Source organism: Remersonia thermophila, chromosome 5, assembly GCF_042764415.1.
Source record: "Remersonia thermophila strain ATCC 22073 chromosome 5, whole genome shotgun sequence".
Lineage (NCBI taxonomy): Eukaryota > Fungi > Ascomycota > Sordariomycetes > Sordariales > Chaetomiaceae > Remersonia > Remersonia thermophila.
The window spans coordinates 747,082-769,814 of record NC_092221.1 but is presented as its reverse complement, the minus strand read 5'-3'; the positions used below and the strand labels follow the sequence as shown (position 1 = coordinate 769,814).

General features: G+C 60.1%; 8 protein-coding genes across 8 annotated transcripts; 4 read left to right on the top strand and 4 right to left on the bottom strand.

The window, feature by feature from the left end:
• Window positions 1-64: 64 nt before the first annotated feature.
• VTJ83DRAFT_5436 (uncharacterized protein) lies at window positions 65-1,717 on the top strand (the record flags this gene model as incomplete). Its single annotated transcript, XM_071012036.1, has 5 exons — window positions 65-71; window positions 131-219; window positions 354-513; window positions 619-664; window positions 763-1,717. 5 exons carry the CDS (start codon window positions 65-67, stop codon window positions 1,715-1,717), a joined length of 1,257 nt encoding a protein of 418 aa, XP_070864811.1.
• A 2,304-nt stretch (window positions 1,718-4,021) lies between these two features.
• On the bottom strand, window positions 4,022-5,959 carry VTJ83DRAFT_5435 (uncharacterized protein; the record flags this gene model as incomplete). Its single annotated transcript, XM_071012035.1, has 1 exon — window positions 4,022-5,959. The coding sequence occupies one exon, from the start codon at window positions 5,957-5,959 to the stop codon at window positions 4,022-4,024; it is 1,938 nt and encodes a 645-aa protein (XP_070864810.1).
• Window positions 5,960-7,121: 1,162 nt separating this feature from the next.
• Window positions 7,122-8,225, top strand: VTJ83DRAFT_5434 (uncharacterized protein; the record flags this gene model as incomplete). The annotated part of the gene is made up of 3 exons (XM_071012034.1): window positions 7,122-7,166; window positions 7,240-8,053; window positions 8,140-8,225. 3 exons carry the CDS (start codon window positions 7,122-7,124, stop codon window positions 8,223-8,225), a joined length of 945 nt encoding a protein of 314 aa, XP_070864809.1.
• Window positions 8,226-8,725: 500 nt separating this feature from the next.
• VTJ83DRAFT_5433 (uncharacterized protein) lies at window positions 8,726-9,887 on the bottom strand (the record flags this gene model as incomplete). Its single annotated transcript, XM_071012033.1, has 3 exons — window positions 8,726-9,510; window positions 9,623-9,752; window positions 9,822-9,887. The coding sequence occupies 3 exons, from the start codon at window positions 9,885-9,887 to the stop codon at window positions 8,726-8,728; spliced, it is 981 nt and encodes a 326-aa protein (XP_070864808.1).
• Window positions 9,888-10,322: 435 nt separating this feature from the next.
• On the top strand, window positions 10,323-12,294 carry VTJ83DRAFT_5432 (uncharacterized protein; the record flags this gene model as incomplete). The annotated part of the gene is made up of 3 exons (XM_071012032.1): window positions 10,323-10,389; window positions 10,447-10,546; window positions 10,605-12,294. The coding sequence occupies 3 exons, from the start codon at window positions 10,323-10,325 to the stop codon at window positions 12,292-12,294; spliced, it is 1,857 nt and encodes a 618-aa protein (XP_070864807.1).
• A 1,432-nt stretch (window positions 12,295-13,726) lies between these two features.
• On the bottom strand, window positions 13,727-14,510 carry VTJ83DRAFT_5431 (uncharacterized protein; the record flags this gene model as incomplete). Its single annotated transcript, XM_071012031.1, has 2 exons — window positions 13,727-13,889; window positions 13,957-14,510. 2 exons carry the CDS (start codon window positions 14,508-14,510, stop codon window positions 13,727-13,729), a joined length of 717 nt encoding a protein of 238 aa, XP_070864806.1.
• A 716-nt stretch (window positions 14,511-15,226) lies between these two features.
• VTJ83DRAFT_5430 (uncharacterized protein) lies at window positions 15,227-16,350 on the bottom strand (the record flags this gene model as incomplete). Its single annotated transcript, XM_071012030.1, has 3 exons — window positions 15,227-15,770; window positions 15,840-16,245; window positions 16,308-16,350. 3 exons carry the CDS (start codon window positions 16,348-16,350, stop codon window positions 15,227-15,229), a joined length of 993 nt encoding a protein of 330 aa, XP_070864805.1.
• Window positions 16,351-20,584: 4,234 nt separating this feature from the next.
• Window positions 20,585-21,025, top strand: VTJ83DRAFT_5429 (uncharacterized protein; the record flags this gene model as incomplete). Its single annotated transcript, XM_071012028.1, has 3 exons — window positions 20,585-20,618; window positions 20,681-20,740; window positions 20,832-21,025. 3 exons carry the CDS (start codon window positions 20,585-20,587, stop codon window positions 21,023-21,025), a joined length of 288 nt encoding a protein of 95 aa, XP_070864804.1.
• Window positions 21,026-22,733: the final 1,708 nt, after the last annotated feature.

Here is a 22,733-nt window from a genome sequence, read left to right as displayed (position 1 = left end):
CCAGCCGCCCTGGTCTCCGTTGCAACCCCTTTAATTTCACACATCCCAACACACAACCTTCAAGATGGGTGGTGAGGAGTCTTCCCTCGACAGATCAAACTGAAGCAGCGGCTAACGCATGTTTGAACAGCTGCCGACAGGATTGCTCAGATCGGAAACCAGATCTCCGGTGGTGTCCCCAAGGGGAAGGCCGCCATTCTGGAGAAGCGCCCTGATGATGTGAGTACCTACCAAGCTGTCATCAAGGAACCCATCTGCCGTCAGTCTCTTCAACGAGCATGGTGTTGGGTCTTTCTTGAGGAACATTACGGACCTGTCTCCGTGTCATTCGGGCCCATGGCTGACCGATCTAGATCGTCGTCACCGCCGCTCTCCGCACCGCCTTCACCAAGGGCGGCAAGGGTGCCTTCAAGGACACCTTGGCTTCCGATCTTCTGGCCGGCGCTCTGAAGGGCATTTTGGAGAGGTCCAAGATCAACCCGGAGCTGGTTGAAGATATCGTTGTTGGCAATGGTATTGTCGCCCGCTGCCCCATCCTGCCGCTCTACCTCGCCCCCCCTTTTCTATCATGTCAACGAGAACGTCAGAACACGCGCTAATAGGCGTTTCTTTTCGCAGTGCTGGCGCCTGGTGCTATGGCCACGGAGGCACGTGCTGCTAGTCTGTAAGTTGAATATCCCTAGAGCGTTTCTCTGTCGTTTTCCCTTTTCTTGGTGAGGGAGAACCTCAGTTCCAGGAGCCCAATGCTAACAAGAGACGAAGTGTTGCCGGCTTCCCCATCTCGACCGCCGTTCACACGCTCAACCGCCAGTGCTCGTCGGGTCTGCAGGCTTGCGTCGACGTCGCCAACCAGATCAAGGCCGGCATGATCGAGATCGGTATCGGCGCGGGCGTCGAGAGCATGACGAACAACTACGGCCCCGGTGCCGTGGGCGAGTTCTCCGAGCTCCTTGAGTCCCACACCGAGGCTGCCAACTGCAAGGTGCCCATGGGTGTCCTCTCCGAGCAGATGGCCAAGGACCGGGGCATCACCCGCGCCGCTCAGGATGCCTTCGCCGCTGCCTCCTTCCAGAAGGCCGTCAAGGCGCAGGCCGCCGGCCTCTTCAAGGAGGAGATCCACCCCATCAAGGTCAAGTACACCGACCCCAAGTCGGGCGAGACCAAGGAGGTTGTCGTGGACAAGGACGACGGCATCCGCGATGGCGTCACCGTCGACTCTCTCGGCAAGATCCGCCCCGCCTTCGCCAAGGACGGCTCCATCCACGCCGGCAACGCCAGCCAGGTCAGCGACGGCGCCGCTGCGGTTCTCCTCATGAAGCGCTCCACCGCCGAGCGCCTCGGCCAGCCCATCCTGGGCAAGTTCGTCCAGGCCTCCATCGTCGGCGTGCCGCCCTTGCTCATGGGCGTCGGCCCCTGGAAGGCCATCCCCAAGGTCTTTGAGCTGACGGGCCTCACCAAGGAGGACGTCGACATCTACGAGATCAACGAGGCTTTCGCCAGCCAGTGCCTGTGGTGCGCCAACGAGCTTGGCCTGCCCAAGGAGCGCATCAACCCCAAGGGCGGTGCTATCGCTTTCGGCCACCCCCTGGGCTGCACGGGCGCTCGCCAGGTCTCGACCCTCCTCTACGAGCTGCGCAGGACCGGCGGCAAGATTGGTCTGACGTCCATGTGCATTGGCACGGGCATGGGTATGGCGGCGATCTGGGTGGCCGAGTAAATTCCTCTAGAGGCGAATGGATGAGGTGGATGGGAGAGATGAACCTTTTGTATACCTATTTAACTTGGCCTTGGCTAGCTTTTTTTTGGCCCGGATGATGACATGGCGCATTGTATCTTCAATAAGACAAGGCGGTTTCTTTTTGGTCACTCGCGTTGCCCTACGGTTTTTCTTGGGCGTGAATGTGAACACCCAGAGGTGGTGGTGGAGGACGTCAGCGGCATGTGTAAGTCGGGAGCAGTGTGACCTCCGAAGCACGTCTTTTCTTTTTTTTCCGCAGAGGACTCGCCATAGGCGTCGTATGTACAGAAACCAGGACAAAGCTTAAAAAAGAAAAAGTCCAAAATTGAAGCTCATTAGTTGTCTCTTATAAAAAAAAAAAAACAGAGCAACAAAAAACATACAGCACCCGGCATTCGCTGGTCGTCACCGACCCAACTACTACTCGGGCCCTCACAAGCTTAACTAGGGGAGAGCGGACGGGATCCCGTGCTTTCTTGTGGGTATGGCCGTATGTACCAGCTTCCCCTGGATGCGTCGCTTATAAGCCGGGGACTTTTTGGTTAAACCAAAAATAAAAGAGCCTAAAAACATACAGCACCCGGCATTCGCTGGTCGTCACCGACCCAACTACTACTCGAGCCCTCACAAGCTTAACTAGGGGAGAGCGGACGGGATCCCGTGCTTTCTTGTGGGTATGGCCGTATGTGCTAGCGTGCTGTACGAGTGCATGTTTAAAAAGGCCAGTCTGCTGGTTGGAACACCTACTAACCATCTCTGCAGGTATCGATGGCGCCAGCTGGAGTCCCGGGGCGTCAGGTTTCCAGCTGACCAACCGTCCTGGACTCCAACTGACCGAACCTCCCGTTCAGAACGCATGTTAGCCTCTTGATCCCCTCCAAGTCCATCTGGCTGAACCGAGCTTTCATGGCTGCTCGTCTCGCCAATCTCTTGCTGAACAATCTCGCTGAACCAGGGGGGGTGGAGGGTGGCCAGGTTAGTCGCAGTCCCGGGGACTTGGTCAATGAAAGAGCTTGGGAGGTTAGGTGGTTAGGTCGCCTCATCAGCATCAAATCTACCATGCCTCATCGAGCCAAAGCAAAGAGGTCCAAAAGCCGATGGTCGCTGGGCGTCACCCACCCAGCTAGCACACTGAGTTGTCAACCAACCCATCTTCAATTCTCCATTGCGTTAATAGGTACCGCCTCCGTCGGTATATTGTCCGTTTCGTCTCGGGTTCTTGGGCCATAAAACCCTCGCCCGCCCGCTTCCTGGCCCCCGAACCGGTGCTGGACCGAGGTAGAAATGCGCTTGACCGACCGTCCAGAGCTGTCCTGCCACCGTGCTCTAGCAGCAGCAGCAGCAGCAGCAGCAGCAGGCTTGGTCGTTGGGGGGGCTTCTTTTCTCTCTCTCTCTCATGTGTCTCACACCTGTTTCTGTCTTGGACGCCATGGAGACATCTCTTGAGTTGGTCAGTTTCGCCTCGTCGGATATCAAATCCGGCATGCCGCACAGGGTCAATAGCATCCGCGCAAAAGACCCTCCATAAAGTCGATTTCAAACCACACCACGGTCATTCCAAGTTCTCGGGCAAACCACTAATGCAAGCAAACCTCCAAGGCGCCTGGTCGTTCTCAGTCTACCACCCGCACATTATTCCCCATCCCTGCGCCACACCCGAACCCCCCTTAAGCGCAACGTAGGGTTACAAACAAAAGGTCACAACTGTCATAAGAGTGTGAATGCAATGATGTGCCGTCCCATCTCTCCGCCCCCAGTCTGAGTTGGGTTAGGCCGCGGCCCTCTGCCGGGAACCCTATTACCCATAAGAAGGAACAAAACCATAATTAAAGCATGCAACGAAATTCCAACCTCGGCGGCGGGGAGGGTCCCTCCTAGCTGTGCAGGTCGCTCGGGAGCCAAGCCGGCCCGGGCCAACCGACGCGCTGCCGCCCACCGTAGCGGTCACTTTCCCGCCCTCGGCCTCTTGATCCTCCATCTTGACCGCATCGCCAATCGGCCATGCCAAGGACCCCCCCAGCCCCTCAACCCACCTCAGCCGGACACTCCCACGAGCAAACTCTTGGGCGGCATCCCCTCACCATCGATGCCACCACCACCACCACCATCACCACCCTCCTCGCGATTCTCATCGCCGCCGCCCTCCACACACGGCTCCCCGCTTCCCAACTCCCCATGTCCCTTCCCTTCCCTCTTCCACGGCTTCATCCAGATGCCCCCATCCTCGGCGGCCTCGGCGGCCGCGTCCTCACCCCGGCCGTCCGCCTGAGCACGAACCACCTCCTAATGGCTAGCGCTCAGCTCCAGCGTGCTCTTGTCCCACATCATGCGCAGCAGCGCGACCGTGCCGGCGTCCTCGGCGCCGTCGAGCAGGCTGGACCCGCTCAGCCGGTTCGCCGCCCCGTGTCCCTGCCCGTCGTACTCGGAGGGTGCCTGGCTCTGGCTTCTCCGGCGATGGTGATGATCGCCGGCCATTCGGTTGCTGCTGCTGTCGTCGGTGCTGAAGCTCGAGGCGGCGCTTTGGAGGTTGCTGGAGAAGGCGCCGCCGACGCTGCGCGGGGTGGTCGGGCGGCGGTGGGACGGCTTGCCGGAGCCGTTGATGAGGTCGGCGACGCTGGGGTTGTGGCTGAGGTTGGGTCCGCCGGCGGAGGAGACAAAGTTGTGCTCCGACGAGAGGCGGGCCGGGTGGCGCGGGTTCGTGCTGCCGACGCCGCTGCCGCCCGCAGGTTGCGGGATGCGGCGGCTGTTTTCCAGCCCGGGCAGCTGCATGACGCGCGCCACGGAGCGAGCGACGGGGTTGAGGTGGCGGCGGACGGTGAGGTACTCCATGCCCGTGCGCTCGAGGGTGCGGGCAATGCGCGGGTCGCGGGGGTCGTAGCTGTTCGGCAAGCCGGGGAGGAGAGGGCCGACGCCGACGCCGCCGGGACCGTGGAGCCCCGCGCCTACCAGCCCCGGGGGGTGCGTGGGCTCGAGGCTTGAGCTGGCTCGTTGGAGGTTGAGCTTTTGCTGGGTCCGGTTCATGTGCTCGCCGCTTCTCTTGCCGCGGCGCTCCCTGGGCGGGACGTCTTCGTCGTCGCTGGCGCCGTCCGCCGCGGAAGCCGCCGCGGCTTGACGCGCGTTCAGAGCGTCGATGCCTCGCCCCTGCGATAGCGCGCCCTCGGACGGCCGCCGTTTCGGTCCGCTGGGCCCGTCGGCCACGCCTGCCGCTGCCCGGCTGGCGGCCGCCATAAACGACTCTCCCGCGGTGCCCGATCCGGCGTCTTGGCTGTTGTGTCCGACGAACCGCGACGTCAGCTCGGCCTTGCCGCTGCTGCCCGGCCGTGCCTGCATCATCGAGTTGCCCGGCGTGTCGCCCGAAAGCTGGCTCTGCGCGACGCTCGAGCCCGGCGGGGACTGGTTCCGGATCGACGGCGGGCGCGCCGAGGCGGTTTCGACGGTCATCATGGGCGGGGCGCCGTGCGACGGGGTTCGAGAGAGGATGCGCGAGGTGAGGTAAAGGCTATGGGATGATTTGTCGCGGGTGAGGTCGGTGCCGTTGGCCGCGCTGTTGTGCCCTCCTGGCATGCCGCCGCCCCCTTGGCTTGCGCCGTCGGCCTGGCCAGCCGCGTTCTGGGCCACGGTAGAGCTGCGGCGCGAGAGCAGAGGCGAGGCGGAGGTGCTGGCGTCAACCCACTCGTTGTCGTCGTTGTCGTCGTCGTTGTCGTCGTCGTCGCTGCCGAGGTTGAATTGGACCTTGGTGGACTTGAGCTTGCTGACGGCCGGGTTGGACACGGAGCGCTGGAGGAGGGCGGCAGACTTTGATTTCTTGGGGACTTCGACGTGGGAGCGGTTGCGCTTCAGGGCGGCGTGCGATTGATCCTTCTTGAGGTTGGTGGCGGATGCGTCGCGGGTCAGCTTGAGATCCGAGGTGGCGCGACGGTGGAGAGTTCCTCGCTCGGGCGATACGGAGCCGTGCTTCCGGTTCAGCTTTGCGGCGGCAGCATACTTTGCGAGGGCCTTGGACGAGGGGATGCGTGCGTGCAGACGCGCACCTGTGGCACCTCCCACCACATGCTTTTGGGCCTTGACACGATGATGATGATGTTGCTGCTGCTGCTGCTGCGGCGGCGGCGGCGGCGGCGGCGGCTGGTGTTGTGGTTGGTCGGCGAGGTCGACATAGGGCGCCGCTGGCTTTTTTGATTGGCTGGCGGCCGATGCATGGCCGTCTCTGTCTCGAACCATCGTGTCAATGGCGGCAGAGCCTCGGTGCCTCGATGCCCTATTGTTGCCAAACTGCCCTGTCCCTCTCGCCTTGCTCCCGGCCCAGTTGCGCCGTGAGGGATTGCGTTGTGCCGTTGATGTCGTCCGAGTCTTGGACGGAGAAGCCAGCAGCTGCCGAGAAGGGCGCTGCAATCGCGATGCGATCGAGCTAAGCCGCTCCCGGTCTCCCAATCCGTCACCGGTCCGGCCGCAGAATGCGACCAGATCAATCCGTCATAAGCCGGATCTTGGGGCGACCGAACGGGTAATATGAGGTAGCTTTGTCGCACGGGAAATCGAGACGGAGGCGGCGGTTCAAGGCTGGGAAGAATGATGCAACCCCGAAACGAATCGGGGCAAAAGGCTCAAGGCAGATGTCAAAAAGAGACTCGGCGGGAAGGCGAGCACAAAAACCCGTGTTTCCCCAGGTGTTGGCTTCAAGTGTCAATCGGGCTCAACAAAATCGAAGACTCATCGAAGGTTTGTTTGTCGAGGTCCGAGTCCCATGTGGGACCTGACGGACGGACTCGTGTCCCGAAACAGCGGGCGGTGACGGGCGGAGGGGCCGGGTACCAGCGAAATCCCAGGCGCTGATTGGCCAAAGGCGATCTATTTCGTACCCGCGCTCGGCCCCACGCCGTGCCGCTTACAAGACCGCTAGCACTGGGCAGCAAGAACGTAAGAGCGAAGAGTTCATAGGAGCTGTGCGAAGTTGGGTTGCAAGAGGACTGAATCACCAAGGTTCACAAGTCGGTTGTCGCATCCAGCGTCGTGCACGCCCTCAGCCTGATTGTTCCCATGACGTAAGCTCCTTGCCTGCTTGGGTACCGCCCCGGCCCATGTGGCTGATGTAATGCATCTTGGGATTCTTCCAAGGCCGAGCAAGGTGCTCAGGTTGTAAGGTACCCGTACTGTACGTTCGTTTGTTACCAGCCAGTGGCAAACGCGATAAGGTCGGGGGCGTTGGACAATTGCGACCGACTCCCGGCTTGCAGACACACACTGACATCGACATCGACATCGGTTCAACAACGCATCAACACATCCAACAGACTTTGACCCACCGAGCCCCATCTCACGCAACTTCCAGACCACCATTTCCGTACCCGCCTTACGCTGTGTTGGATCGCGGGTCTAGGACACCATGAGCGCACAACTCGAAGCCGAGCGCAAGGAAGCCGAGAGCCAGGTAGGAGGACCAAGAAGCCATCCCCCCCTCTCTTCTACTCCCACCAGAACAACAGCCGCTGACAGACGCACAGCTTGAGCTCGTCGTTACCTCGCTTCGGGACGACCCCGACAATGCCGAACTCCAACGCCTCAAGGGTGAGCTGGAGGAGATGATCCAGCTCATTGACGACTCTCTCGCTGAACTCAAGCCCAAGTCTGAGCCCCCAAGGTCGGAGCCGAAGCAGGCATCGTCGCTGCCGCCGCCGCCGCCGCCGCCCGCCGAGCAGAAATGGTCGCGCGAGAACCACCCGGCGTTCAAGAAGGCGGCTCCGCCCGAGGAGAAGGAAAAGGAGCCAGAGATCATCCACTACCAGGTGAACGACAACGTCATGGCAAAATGGGTCTCGGGCGACAAGGGGTTCTACCCGGCGCGCATCACGGCCGTTACCGGCTCGTCCACGGCCCCCATCTACACGGTCAAGTTCAAAAGTTATGACACGGTCGAGATGCTGCGTGCTAAGGATATCCGCCCCATGGCACAGAAGCGCAAGGCCGACGGCACCGTCGTGTCCAGCACCACCGGCGCCCCCGCCTCCGCTCCGACCGCCGCCTCCGCCTCCGCCGCCGCCGCGACCCCGTCGCCCATCACATCCACGACCACGCTGAACAACGGCATCGTCCTGTCGGCAGCCGCTGACATCTACCCGCAAGCCCAGGCGGCCAAGGCGGCGGCGGCGGCAGAAAACCCGGACGACAAGCAGCGGCCCAAGTTCAAAAAGGTCAAGGCTTCCAAGGAGCTCGAAAAGGGCAAGGCCAAGTGGCAGGAGTTTACGGCCAAGGGCAAATTTGGCAAGGCGGCCAAGAAAGAGAGCATGTTTCGCACGCCAGAGGGCATCCACGGGCGAGGTAAGCAACCCCCTCCCATCGTTCTTTTCAACGCATGCTGGCTCCCGGTCTTTCGTTTCGGGCTCCTTGCTGACTCCTTTCAACAGTGGGCTTTACCGGGTCTGGCCACCCCATGCGGAAAGATCCTGCCCGAAGCCGCCATGTCTACCAACCCAATGAAGATCTGGATTAGGCTAACCCGGCCGCACTTCTCTCCTAGATGCAAAAGGTGGCACGCCCGTGGGGCGAGCCGTTCAGCACGGCCTAGCCGGTCTCCGAAAGCGACCCCGAACGGCATCAGGTTGTACGGAAAGAGAGGAGGGGAGGAAGGGGGGGGGAGGGGTTTGCAGGGGCAGGCGGTTCGGTTTGCGATCGTTTGGTTTTACTCTTCACCCTTCCCCACCCACTGCTCGCATCTCGGACGGAGGCTAACGTGGTCGTGGGAACAAACCTTCTTTGCGAAATGCGTGGTTGTCGGCTCTCCCGGAGAAATGTCGCCCTAGGGCTGCAGCGTGTCGTTTGACGTAGATAGGTACCCCCTAGTCATAGCGTGGCAGAAGAATAATGAGATACCCGCTTGTTGTTGATCCGGTGGTTTGCGATTGTTGTTTGGACGGGTCATGAACGTTTGGGTCTTTTCCCCACGGAACAACCAGATGGTACAGTATACAGTGTGTGGACATGAACATGGCTCTACGCTCCCTTTATCGCTGCTCTCTCGTCCAACGTCAAGCCAACCTTGCCCGCCAACTTCCTCGCCACGTCCATAAACACCTGGGCCCTCTCGCTGTCCGGCTCGGCCACCACCGTCGGCTTCCCCCGGCTCCCGTCATCGCCAATGTTTGGATGCAACGGGACATCCCCCAGCATCTCGATCCCTTTCTCCCTGCACATCTCCCGCACCTGCTCCCCGCCGCCAAACACCTCCGTCTTGGCGTCGCAGCACGGGCAAACAAACACGCTCATGTTCTGCACCAGCCCCAGCACGGGCACCCCGACCTTCTCCAGCATCCCCACCCCTTTGACCGCGTCCCGCACGGCCAGCACGTGCGGCGTCGTCACCACCACCGCCCCGTCCAGCGGCACCTGCTGGGCGATGCTCAGCGGCACGTCGCCCGTGCCCGGGGGCAGGTCCAGGACCAGCACGTCCGCCCCGCCGGCCGCCTCCCAGTCGACGTGGTGCAGCAGCTGCTGGACCGCCTTGAGGAGCATGGGCCCGCGCCAGACCACGGGCGCCGAGGGGTCGCCGCCGCCGCCCGCGTCGACGCTGCCGCCCGTCGCGGACGCGGCGGCGAGGACGTAGCCGATGGACATGGTCTTGACGCCGTAGTTGGTCAGCGGGAGGAGCTGGTCCGCCGCCGACAGGCGCGGGGCGGCGCCGTGGAGGTCGAAGAGGGTCGGGATGGAGGGGCCGAAGATGTCGGTGTCGAGGAGGCCGGTGCGGAGACCTAGGCGGGCGAAGGCGAGGGAGAGGTTTGCTTTTTTCGGGGGGGGGGGAGCAGAGGCAAGAAAGACGGTTCGGTTTTGGTTACGGGCTTGTTTGGCTTGATGACGCAACGGGAAAAAGGCGGGTAAAAACGGTGCACATACCGGATATGGTGCTCTTGCCCACGCCGCCTTTGGCGGAGGAGACGGCGATGATGTGGGAGACGCCTCTGATGGGTCGTTTTTGAGGGAGGCCGCGTTGGAAACGGGGGATGGTGCCCTTTTGGGGGAGGCCCTGCGGGTTGAGTTAGTGAGGATGTAAACGACACAAGACATTATCGAAACATGAGCGAATGTGACTTACAAGAGGGTTCTCATGTTGTAAGCTTCGGCTCGTGTGAAGGAGCCGGCGGGCCATGGGGAGGCGCATGGCCAATGGAAAAAAAGAAAATCAAATCAAATGCTATCGCAACAGTATTAATCAATAGAATCTCAACTCCCCAAAGTCCTCCCTCTGTCAAGTCAGATGGGAAGGGTTCGAGACGGTAGAACAAAACGCTCAGTTGACCGTAGTGCAGCGCCTTGAGAACCTAGCTAGGTCACTAGTGAGAGTGAGCTCAGCTCAAATCGCTTGAAGGTGGTGGTGGTCATCGTCGCTGCATGAAACCCCTGTCGCGGGACCTCGACGCCCCCCACTCGGCTCCAGTTGGCCCCACTCTCCTCCGTTCCCATGTTGATTCTGCCATCAGCCACCGCCAAAATTTCCCGTCTCCGAACTTTGTTTGCTGGATCCTGAAATTTTCAGCCGAGTTTACGGGAACCGGAGCCGGGCCTGTTCGTTCATCCACCACACCACCCGCCCGCCATGGCGCCAGTACCACGAAAGAGCCGCTCGCGGCGGTTTGAGGAATTCGAGGAGAAGATTGCAAAGGGTTCGTGGGATTTCTCGCGCCGACAATGGGGTGCCGCCCCACGCTAACGGCTGGCAGACTACGACATCGAAGATGAGGTCCCCGATCAGGACGAGGAGAGCGGGAGCGAAGAGTCTGCCGACGAACACGTCGGAACCGAGCACTACGTCACCGTTGGGTACGGAGGGTCCCCTCCCCATTCGCCCTGGTGGCGCGCGCACCTAACATCTGTCCAGGAAGAGCAAGCTCCGGCAGAAGGAGGCGGTCACACTAGGCCCCGAATACCGAGGCACGCGCGTCAGCAGAGCTGCTCTTGAGGAGAGCAGCGAGGATGACGAGGACGACGAGGACGCAGAAGGCGACGAGGACGAGTCTGGCGAGGAGGAATTCGACGACCCTGAGACGGCCGATCTCGAAGCGGACCAGATCGACGACGACGGCGAAATCAGCAGCGACAACGCCCTGTGCGAAAGCGACGAGGAGAAGCTCAAGGGCTTCGTCTTCCGCGGCAGCTCGAAGCCGAAAGAGCCCAATGGGATCAATGGGCGGATAAAGAAGCGGCCGACGGCGGCTGATTTCATGTCGTCCTCGGGGGGTGAAGACAGCCAATCCGATGCCGACATGGCCGAGGGGTCGGATGGCGAGGAGGACGACGAGTCCGGTTCCGACGTGGACGAAGACGGGGCGCCGCTCTTTGACCTTGAAGCCGAAGTATCGGGCGAAGATGACGACGAAGAGGAGGATGACGACGACGACGACGAGGACGAGGAAGAGGATGAGTACGAGGATGAGGATGACGAAGAAGACGCGGAGCTTGAGGACGAAGAGGATGACGAAGAAGAGGGCGAAGAGGAGGAAAGCGATGAGGAAAGCGATGAGGAAAGCGATGAGGAAAGCGACGAGGAACAAGGCGACAAGGACGACGCCGACGACGAACGCGCCCAGCTCCGGCGGATGGCCACCGAAGGCCAAAAGAGCATCGCGGCCGCCATGTCGCAGGCGGCCAAGGCCGACGCCGAGAAGGGCGCCGCCGTGCGGGTTCAGCGTCGCGCCTTCGACTCGATCCTGAACCTCCGCGTCCGCCTGCAGAAGGCCCTCGTCGCGGCCAACTCGTTCAAGGTCGTCGAGCCCGGCAGCGACAACGTCACCGAGGCCTACCAGGCGGCCGAGGAGGCGGCCGTCAAGCTGTGGAACACCATCGACAGCGTGCGGCACACCTTCCTTCCCGAGAGCAGCCGCGCTAAGGTCGGCGAGAAGCGGAAGCGGGACGAGATCACCCTTGACACGCCCACCGACGCCATCTGGGAGAGCATGCAGGCGGTCGAGGAGGTGGTGCATCCGCACCGGCGCAAGGTGCTCGACAAGTGGTCGGAGCGAGTCAAGAAGAGCAGCGCCGCGCTGTCGACGCGCAAGCTGGTCAACGCCGAAAGCCAAACCCTCGTGGCGGCGCTGGACGAGCAGCTTCTCGGATCGGAACGGCTCGTCAAGCGGGCGCGGACACCCCGCTCCTGCGCCCCCGCCCAGGCCGCCAAGAAGGTGGTGGAAGACCCGGAGATCTACGACGATGCCGACTTCTACCAGCTCCTCCTGAAGGAGCTCGTGGACCAGCGCAGCAGCGACACGGGCGCCCCCGGCGAGTCGGTGGCGACGGTGCGGTGGGCCGCGCTGAAGGAGACCAAGACGCGCAAGGTGGTAGACCGCCGCGCCAGCAAAGGCCGCAAGCTGCGCTACACGGTGCACGAGAAGCTGCAGAACTTTATGGCGCCCGAGGACCGCCGCACCTGGGAGGATCATGCGATTGATCGGCTGTTTAGCACGCTGTTTGGGCAGCGCATGGAGCTCAAGGAGGAGGAGGAAGAGGACGAGGACGACGACATGGGCGGCGTGAATGTCGAGGAGGAAGGCCTTAGGTTGTTTAGGAGTTAGCCTCCGGCATATACACCTGGATAATAGACAAGGCGGGCGTCTTTGGTGCCCCCGCTTGCTTGACGTTTTGCGTGTCTTTTTCTTACCACCTTCGCTTGCCCTCTTGGTTTTATCGCCATCTGTCGCCGCCAACCCTCGTCGTAGCCCACACTTCATCACAGCGGCACATCCGTTCGGTGCGTCCCTCAGCACAACACAGCTTTGTTCCACCCGAAGAACAGATCCCATCATGGGGGACGAGCGAGCTGCCCAGCAGCCAGCCAGGGACCCCACATCCTTTCTTGGGTCAGCATCCCCTCTCTCAACGTCTACATCTTACACGGTGCTGGCCCCGGACCACTGAAGCTGGGCTTTGTCTTCGGCGTGTTTTTTCCATACGTTGTCTCGGCGGGATGCCATAGCCAGCACCTCGAGATCATCTGGCGCGTTCAGCCTTGGAATCGGCGGTGCCGTGTTCCCAGCCGTTCGGCGCGCCTCTCTCCGACCTTGTCGGCCCTCGTTACGCTCTCGCCCTCGGCGCCCTCCTGATAGTTGCCAGAGACCGGGCGAGGGGAATCAGGGGTGGAGGGCAAAAGAGGTGCATGTACAGGCAGCTGTCTTCAACGGTTACAGCAAAGGAAGTCCTTTGAGCTCCTTGGCGAGAGTGTTGTGTAGGCCCCTTTTTCTTGCGTATCAAGTATCTAGCTACCCTAGCGTCTATTTCCTTTGGCCACCCATCAACGCCTACTCCCGTCAAGAGCGACGCCTGTACACCATTCTGCCACTTGACGACGCCACTGCTATTTCTCGACATCCTCGTTCTTGACCACCCCGTCCGACGTTGATTCGCTCGCTCATTCCTGCGTGCTGTTTTCAAAAGCCACCCAATCGAGCGCCGCAGACTCGGCCAGGGTGTACCAACTGTCTAGGTAGGCTCCGGAACGCGACCGTCCTGGCCGGGCGGCTTACCCCGAGGGAATGGTATGAGTGGATCCCTTGGCCGGGCCCGCCTCCGGTCCAGGTGGAGACCCGGAACGGCTGGGGGAGTACTATAGATCAACATGCGGAAGCCCGGGTCGGGTCGATGAACTCGAGTATCAATGCCACCTTGACCTCCATAGTAACGTTAAAAAAGCCGAGTCTCAACAACCTCTCCGGCTGGCCGGAAACCAACGGAACTGCGTTCTGAACGGAGTGACATATACATGACGAAGGTAAAAAAAAGGGAGAGAAAAAAAAAAAAAAAAAGGAAGCTGTCTACTACAAAGCGTACAAGAGGTATCAAAATGTCGACCGTCCAAAGAGCGCTCAGGCGCTTTTGACATCTCCCATCATTCATGACTCCTTGTCCATACCATTCATCACCCTCTCCTCCTTGCACCCCCCCCCCCCCCCCTTCCTCCGCTCACCACTTCTCTTTTCTCACTCCTCAATTTTGCCCTCGTCTCCGTTTTCAAGCCGTCTTCTTCCACTGGAGATAGACACCGATGAGCGAGCTCACGGTACCCGCCAGACCGACCATCCCGTCGTCAAGGTTCACCCACTTGAGCGCCGAGATCGGGACCGTCAGGTCGCAAAGATCCGACGTCAGCTGGAGCTGGCTAGCCTTCCTCTCCCTGCCAAGGCGTCAGTTACTCGATGTCACATCGCCTCGACCAAAAAGCAAAAAAAGAAGAAACTCACATGGCAATCCTCTTGCTCTCCAGCACCCCCTCGCCCTCCTTGCGGTCCACCTTGGCCTCCCTCTGATTCAGCGACCACAGCGTGTACAGCTCCTTGACGATGCTGCACGCGATGCCCGCCGCCCAGAAGCGGTACGCCTCCTGCTGGAACGTCTTGGCCTTCTTGAACTTGTGCGCGCCCACGGCGTCGGGCAGCGTGAGCAGGTCCATGGTCAGGTACCCGGCATACCCGAGCTGCCTGCCCACCGTCGTGTAGCGGAGCACCGGGTCGGCGGCGGCTTTGGCGTCGACGCCGGCGGCCACGCTGGCCGCCGCGCGGAAGTGCTCAACGTTCTTGCCCGCGCGCAGCACCTTGCGCACGAGGCCGAACTGCTTCTTGAGGGCCTCCCACGGCGCGATGGCGGTTTGCGGCCGGTTCGTGCGGAGCAGGTACCAGGCAAAGAAGCGCGCAAAGTACTGGATGGTGCGCAGGACCTTGTCGCGGCCAACCGTGGTGGCCACGAACTTGAGGTAGTGGGAGACGGCGGGGTGGTAGACGAGCGTGTCGGTGACCATTGTGGCGGTTGTGTATGCTGTGCGTACGGGTGGGCTGTTCGGGGTGTGTGTCTGTGTCTGTGTCTGTGTCTAGGTCTGTGGTGTCTTTGTCGGTTTCCTCGGCTAATGCTTCGGCGTGTGGGTGATATGCGCTCGCGAGCTGGGAGTTTGCGATAGATCGCGTAACTGTTCGAATGCGATAAGGTGAAGCTTCAAGATGTTGGCGCCGTCGGCCTGAAATTGTTGTTTTTGAAACGAATAAACCGGTTGGACCCTGGGCAGGAAATGGGAAAGGTTGCGGCGACAAAGGAATGGATGAAGGGATGAAGGGATGAGAGAGGAGTAACTATGGAACAGGGTGAATGGAGACGAGAAGCCGCGTGAAATGCGCAAATGCCGAGGTTGCGGGCCCCGACCCGACGGACCGCCCTCGTCTTGCGCGCAGGGAGAAAGCGCGTGCTTTGGGTCAACACGAGGGACCTGACTCAAGGGAGGACAGGGTTAGGGTTCATAGCGGTGCCTGGTTAATATGTACCTGCTACCTTATGCAAGACGGGGCTGGCTTTCGGGGTTTCAGGGGGGGCCGACACAGCGAGGCTCCGGTGAAATGATTTGCTGTGTAGTCATTGGGCTGTGACTTCATGATCCATATCAACGCCATCGTTCCAAGACCGTACATGTAGACAAGCTGAAGCATCACGATTCGTAATCCCAACCCTCCTTCGCAGGCCGCCCCTCTACAGCTTGGGCGCCGGAGCAACCAAGCTAAGCTTGGCCCTCAGCGTCTCCTCTGCCTCCTTCTCGACCCTCGTGAGCAGATCCTTGCACGTGGGGATGTCGTGAATCAACCCAATAACCTGACCCGCCGTCCAAACGCCGTACTCCGGGTCGCCATTGATAAACACCTCGCGACCGCGCTTGCCGCTGACGTAGGGAGCAACCTCGGCAAAGTCGCCCGTCTTGCTCTCGCGCTCAATCTTGAGCGCCTGCTCCGTCACCTTGTTGCGGTACAGGCGCGTCGTGTTCTTCCAGCGCCGCAGCACCAGCGCCGTGTCGGTCTCCTGGGCCTTGACAATCTGCTCCTTGATGTTGTGGTGGATGGGCGCCTCGACCGTGCACAGGAACCGCGTGCCCATGTTGACGCCGCACGCGCCCAGGCACAGCGCCGCCGCGAGCCCTTGCCCGTCGGCAAACCCGCCCGAAGCGATGAAGGGCACATTGAGCTCCTGCCGAGCACGGCTGAGGAGGATAAAGTTGGTAATGTCGTGCTCGCCGACGTGGCTGCGAGGTAGAGGGTGAGCTGTTGGCCATTTCCATCGACGTCAGGAAGGAGCTTTTGGTTTCACGTACCCGCCGCACTCAAACCCGTCAATGCTCAAAAAGTCAGCACCGAGCTTGATGGCCGCCTTGGCGTGCCGAATGGTGGTGCACTTGTGAAGCACGATGATGCCGGCGGCCTTGAGCTGGGCAATGACCGGACCCGGCGAGTTGCCGGCCGTCTCGACAACCTTGATCCCCTCATCGATGATGACCTGGGCGTAGGCGGAGTAGTTCGGAGGCACCATGGAAGGGAGAAGGGTAAGGTTGGCGCCGAACGGCTTGTCCGTCAGGGTGCGGCAGCGGCGGATCTCCTGGCGGAATGCCTCCGGGTCCGGGTAGATCAGCGCCGTGATGATACCGAGGCCGCCGGCGTTCGACACGGCGCTAGCCAGGTCGGCGGTGCCGACATGCATCATGCCGCCCTGAACGACAGGGACTGTGCGACCCGTCAGCGCTCCATGTTGAGGATTGTCGGAAGGCCGGGCTGGGTGAACTCACTCTTGATGCCGAGACGGCGCGTCAGCTCGGTGTCGAACGGCATGGTCGCGGCGTTCCTGGTGAAACTAGCGTGTAAATGAAACGAGGCAAGCAAGTAAACAAAGAAAGCGACTGGGTTCGCGATGCTCAGATTACGGTCCCACGATGCTGCCAATCAACCGCAACGCCCACAAGAGATAAGGAGTACGAAAGGGAGAAAGGCTGGCTTTGCTTCATGTGGTACTGCTGGGGGCATCACCTGGACATGAACCTTGATGTGCTTGAATCTGGGGGTCGTAAGCCGAGCCGAGGCCCGCGGGCACCTGAAAGCCAGTGGGGCACATGCTCGGGGCTGAAACAGGTAGTGAGCTGCGTCTGGGGTAGCATACGGTAACCTTGGCGTAGTTTACGCATCGGAGCGGCAAAAAAACGCCGCGTAAACCATGTCAACGCGTGTATTTTTACGCGGTTCATCTTATCCGTCCATCGTCTCAGGGCATCTCAACCCCCCTCTTTCACCCCTCATGTCCGTGCTATGACAACACCAACATCAACCTTCTGGGCCCTTGGTCAACCTTACCCGAACTTCCACTTTCTCAGGCTATTGAACCGATCAAGTGGACTCGCGTCTCACAATGACTCTTTATGTTTCCATCATTCGGACACGCCTGAATCAACAGGGCCAGAGCTTGCGCTCATCAACAGGGCCAGGTGATGCGAATATCTCATTCACATCTTGAGAGAGCATGGTCAAAAAGAAAAAGGCCTTTGGCCAACACGGTGCTCTGGTGCAGCCCGAGACTCCATCCCCTCGACGCATTCACGACTTTCTGGATATATCTCCCAAGGCTCAGCGCCGGTCCCCGTTCCACCGCACTGTGGATGTCTCCCCAACGCTTCCCCGCCCGCGTCTCATCCCATCGCTACGGCTACGGCCTTCTCCTACGTTGTGCTACCTACAAGTGTTCGTCAGTAGCTGTGACACGGTGGCTGTTGCCACATGCTGCATGAACGCCCAACAGCCGGGTGGCTCACGCACCATCCCGTCAGCCACGTCTATGGACTTGCCACCAGGATGCCGCCAGCCCACGGGCATGCTTGACCTGGCACCGCGGCACTGGAACTCAGCATCATGTCAGACAGGCGCTGCTTTCATGAGGAATGCATTTTTCAGCGTGGCTGTGCACCACCGGTTCTGCCGCTCTCGTTCGCCTCGCTTGTCAGCCACCCAACCTCCCAACCCGGGAGCGACACGAGATCCTCGTTGCCATCCGGTCTCCGGGCCCCACATCCGGCCAGGCGGACGGCCGGCCACGGCAGCGATACCCACCCACAACACCGTGAAAGGCCCCGACGCCGCACCGCAAAGTCCCATCGCTGGCTCCCACCTACCAAGACGTTGTTTACTTCCCCATGTCTCACAGGCGCCGCATCTTACGACACAAACGGGCGGCAGCGGCGTGTCTTTTCCTTGTCACCCTCATGCCGTCCCACCCACCTGAGCCGTCCCGTGGAGCCTACGTCCATGGGCCGCGTGTCGCCCGATCCAAACCCTCATGTTTCGATTGGGGTCGATATGGCCGTCTTGCCGGCCCAAAGTTCGTGATGAAGCGCACCGCCGGTCGCCGAGTATACGGACCAGAACACCGCGTTGGAAGTCCTCGGAGCCGGTACCGATTGGTACCCGGGATGCCGACGGGCTTACGTCCACCTGTAAGGGGCGGTCGCCGGAGCAGCGATGGCGAGAGTCTACCCAGTCAACGGCCACACAGAAACGGACGTTGTTGTTTGGGTCTGGCACCGGCACCCCCAGCCCCGAAAACGTTCTCTTGTTTATACATAGTACTGCGTACACTCGACCCACCTCTTAACGTCTTATGCATGTCTCAAACACCATCGGTTCCTATCCACCATCGGCTTTTCAAAACATAGATCCCGTGAGCACCGGCCGTACGTGGACCCAGCCGCAGGCCGACCGTTGAGGTTCCAAACACCCAGAAGTGCGTTATCCGCGGAGTAGTGGAAACCGGTTTGGTGCATGTTTCGGTCAGCCAGGCCCTCACCGCTGTACAGCGTACTTGTCGGCAGCCGCCAACGTGAAACACCGGCTCTGGCATGAGAATCCCAACAGGCTGGTACCGCAAGAGCCATGTCTACGAATCGGGTCTTGATCTCTTCCCGTGGAGGACAACAGAGCCAGCCAGAGCCATCCATCTGATGAAACGAGCATGCTAAGAGGCCCTATGTAGGGCTTGACTAGAGACGCCGACAAACCATGTCCTTGCCATCTGCCAGGAGTATGTATGTATGTACTATACATCGGCATTGGGTCCTCGACGGATGCCTGACACCGCCCATCAGACTAGCGGAAGCGGTGACGAAACTGCTCGGATTGGCCTGGTCCGGTCCAAACGGCGGAAGACCCGTCCGTCGCCTTCGCCGTGGGTTTCACCCGTTGCAGAAGCGAGCCCGACCACCGCCGCTGTTGGCACATGCTAACGAGCGGGAACCGACACGACAGCACGCGACTCGCTTGCTGCCACGCAACTGCGACGCAACACCGCTGCATCTTACTGGTGCCCGATTCGCCTTGCGTCTGGCGGTTCGTCGCCAGTCGCCCCCTCGGAACCAGAACGTGGAGAAAACGGCTCGGTTTCCATACAGGCTTCCGTCATTCTTGGCGGTTCCCCTCTTGGGTAGACTTTTTGGCTTGCATCTTACCGTCCAGGGCGGACAACTCAGACCAACACCCAACGTTTCGCCGGGACCTTGGGCCTTGGCGCGCGAGAGCGATATGTCTGGATGAGCATGGATAACGACAGCACACAAAAAAAAGTCGTCTCGTTTTCCTCTCCGGGCACTGCCAGTCGCTTGGAACTGGCACATCCCGCACCAATCCTCCCGCTCGGCTTCCCCTTTCAAGCCCTCTCGAGGGGCTGACAGCTCATCACCCATCCCAGCCCAGCGGGCAGCCAGACATGGACCCCTGTCGGTGACCGGGGTTGTTTCCCGCGTTGTCTGTTTTTGGTTGAGGTTTGGGATGTCGAGGTGGTGTTTTTTTTCTGTGTTCGACACATTAGAATGAGGTGTCGAGGCTCAATGTCAACAATCCTCTGTTCCCTCTGCTTTGTACACCTACACCCGCCCTTGAAGCCCGATACGTCTCTGACACGCACGGTAGAGCTACGACACACCCTGGGATCATTTGACCTTCCATGAGCATTGATCGCAAACCAAACAAAAAAAAAACGTTGAGCAAAGGCCGGGGCTAGTGTCATGGCCTGTCTCAATTCCAATGGTTCCCGCCATCAAGTGGCACCGCGTTGCTGGAGATCGGTGACTTGGCACCTAGCAGCCGCACAATGGAGCAGGACCCACAAGCGCAACGAGACCCGAGCAAGAGAGAGGCAAGAAAGCAATGCACAGTTCCATCCACCGCCTCGAATCGAGTCCAAAACGTGGATAGCGTTCTCATGGCAAGTAGGAAAAAAAAAGGGGGGGGGGGGAAATGGCGGGAAGCAGAATCACGCCGCCAATCCCCCGCGGCATCTATCCGAGTTTGGCGACGGTCTGTCTCTCCCTGCCCTTCTTCCCTTGTTTTCCTCGGTGTCCCTGGACCAACAGTAGATCGCGGTAAACAAAGCTTGTCCCTTTTGCCTTTCCCGTCTTGTCCCTCCGTTTGTCCCCGGTCACGATGCACCGTGCCGTGCTGTTGTCCCAATCCGCTCGCTGATCCGCCCTGCACCTTTGCGTACAAACAACACAAAGTCCACTTCTCGGGAAGGGCGGCGAAACAGGCAGACAAGGACGGAAACCACTCCTTGGGCGGATATTGTACGCTTCCAGTGAGGGCGTGTTGTGTATGTGGGTTGCGGGTGCTGGGTGCTGGTGGTGGCCTGCATTCTTAATTAAGCACATTGGGGCTCTTCTTCGAATCCCTTGGAGCCACATCAGCCCGCCTCGCAGACCGGTTGTCCGGGAACCCTACAGGTGGTGGTACCTTGCTGCTGGCTAGCGTACGGGCGCTCCCGAAGTGAGCTATCTATAAGACCGTCCAGGGACAAGCCGCCGCCGCCTACTTCACCTCTCACTTACCAACCCAAGCAAAATTCGATCCCATATCCCTCTCGACTTGGCTCGGCAAGCCACCGCCTCGGTCTCTCGCGTCAACCCGGACCCTCACCCAACCCCGTGGCGCCTCAACTCGACGTCTTGGCTTCCTTGCCCGGCATCCCTCCCAAGCCCGGACTCTACCCGTCTCGTCTTCAACCTCCGGTCCCTCACCCCATCCGGCAACCATGGCGTACAGGAGCTGGCAGGACAAGCTCAACGGTACGGCAGAATGCCTCCCGATATCTTCCGTGGCCGACGCAGACTAACCACCCACTCCCCAGAGGCTTGCCGCGAGTTCAACATCGCCGCCCCCGTCTTCCAGATCGTCTCTGACCGGCGAGGTATGTGTTTTGGCCATCTCGTTTCTTCCGCTTTCGACACCCCGCTCCCTCAACGGCGGCTCTCTTGCTGACCACAAGGGGGGAAATCAAGGAGGCCGCACCGCCTGGTCCTCCCGCGTCAACGTCTACGGCGCGGTCCACTCGGCTCGCTTCTGGTACGACGGCAAGAACCTCAACAACGCCAAGGAGGACGCCGCCGAGGTCGCCCTCATGTGGCTCAACGGCGGACAATCACCAAGCTCGGCCGTGAGCTCGCCTGCCACGAGCCGCGGCAGCTGGCAATGATTCTCTCCCTCTCTCCCCTCTCACTCTCTCAACCGAGAGGGTAGTCCGTTGGGAGCCGATCGGATCTCGACATCGGCATTGTTGGTGGCGGTGGCGGGTGTGGTTGCGGGTTGATGTCCGAAGGATGGGGTGTCGGTCCCTCCCTCCTCCGGTGGTGGAGCGTTGGGTGATGGTCATCGCCCGGTGCTGGTCCCACCTGAAGAGCGCTTCAAGAGGGGCTCTCCCAGCCGCGTGCCCTTGCGAAGGCCGGCAGCAATCAGGACGATTTGGGAGATGTCCTGGAAGGCCAGGATGGGGTTGCTGAGCGGGGAGGGACTGGTATGTGGGGAGGAAGAATCGGGCGCGGCCCGGATGGATGGAGAGGGGCCCTCTGCCTGAGCCCACGCTGAGATTGATGGCCTCCTGCGGGTGCTGGTGCCGAGAGGAGAGGGAGAGGGGAACGGGTGAACTCTTTGAGAGGGTCAGGAGCTGGATGGCCGTGATGGTCTGCGGGTGGCGCGGAGACAACTTCTGTGGTTTTCTCCCCATCTGAACGGACATCATGTGCGCTGTCGCTCTGGCTCTTCTCTGGCTTGCCCTTTCTCTTCTCTTTTCCTTCAGGCCATCCGTTGGAGGCTGTCTCTCAGTTGGCTGGATGGCTGGGTTGTCTCTTCTCACCTCTCCTACCAGTTTTCTCTTGCACCCTCACCCTCGGCCACCGCCACAAGGCCTCGTTACCTCCTACCCGACGTTTTTCTCGACATATATTACCCGACTCGACGACCTACTTCAGCTCTCACTATTCCGACCCTCTCGAACAACCGATATCGATCCAATCGACCATCACGATCATCCCCACGACCTCAAAAATCGATCTTATTCGTCGGCAGGCGCCATCTATTTTCTTTTGTTCGTTTTCTCCTATTTCACAAGGGGGTTCTCGAACCACGGTTGTGCACGACACGACAGACTGTTTCCCCCTCCCCTCTTTCCCCTACATCCTTTTATTTCAGTTTTCTTTTTTGATGATCTGTTTTCAACGGAGTTGTCGGACATGGAGCATGCCACGCGGCGGCGTCTTTAGAATTTGCCATGATCATTTCTTTTTCTCATGATGTTGGTTGAAGAAGACGGGGTAAAGAAGGGTGTTTTTGTTGGAGGCTCCTTGATTTCCAGCTCTTATGTGGAGGATGCATTGCTTGCTCATTGCCCACATTGGCATCATTCTTTTGTCTTCACTTAGAAGGACGTTTCTTTTGTTGTCTAGTATGGGATCCCGAGAAGCGAGGAAGGCGTCCAAAAGTATGCCCCCGTGGGTGGTTGATTTGGATTGGATGCAGTTGCTTCTTGTCTGGTTATCTCTGGAAGGAAGTGTCATGGATGGCCATAGAATGGACAGGAAGCTTTGACTTTGACTACTTAGTTGATCTATACTCAAGATTGCCAGCTCACGTTGAGATATCCTCCTTTCGATCATGACATGACAGCGAAATAGCACCGTTGTGACTGGCATCGGAGATGGTGGCAGCTGATCGCCTCATTCCAGGATCCGCAAGAGATGATCCGATGTGGGGGTTGAACGGCGGAATCCAACCATGCTGAAGGATCGATTCAACCAAGCCCAACACCCCCCAGCCAAGCCGGGCCTCCTGGGGCGACGCGGCCTCGTTCAGCCGGGATGAGCTCACCGCTAGTGTTTGTCCAGGCTCGGATGGGAAGCTGAAATGAG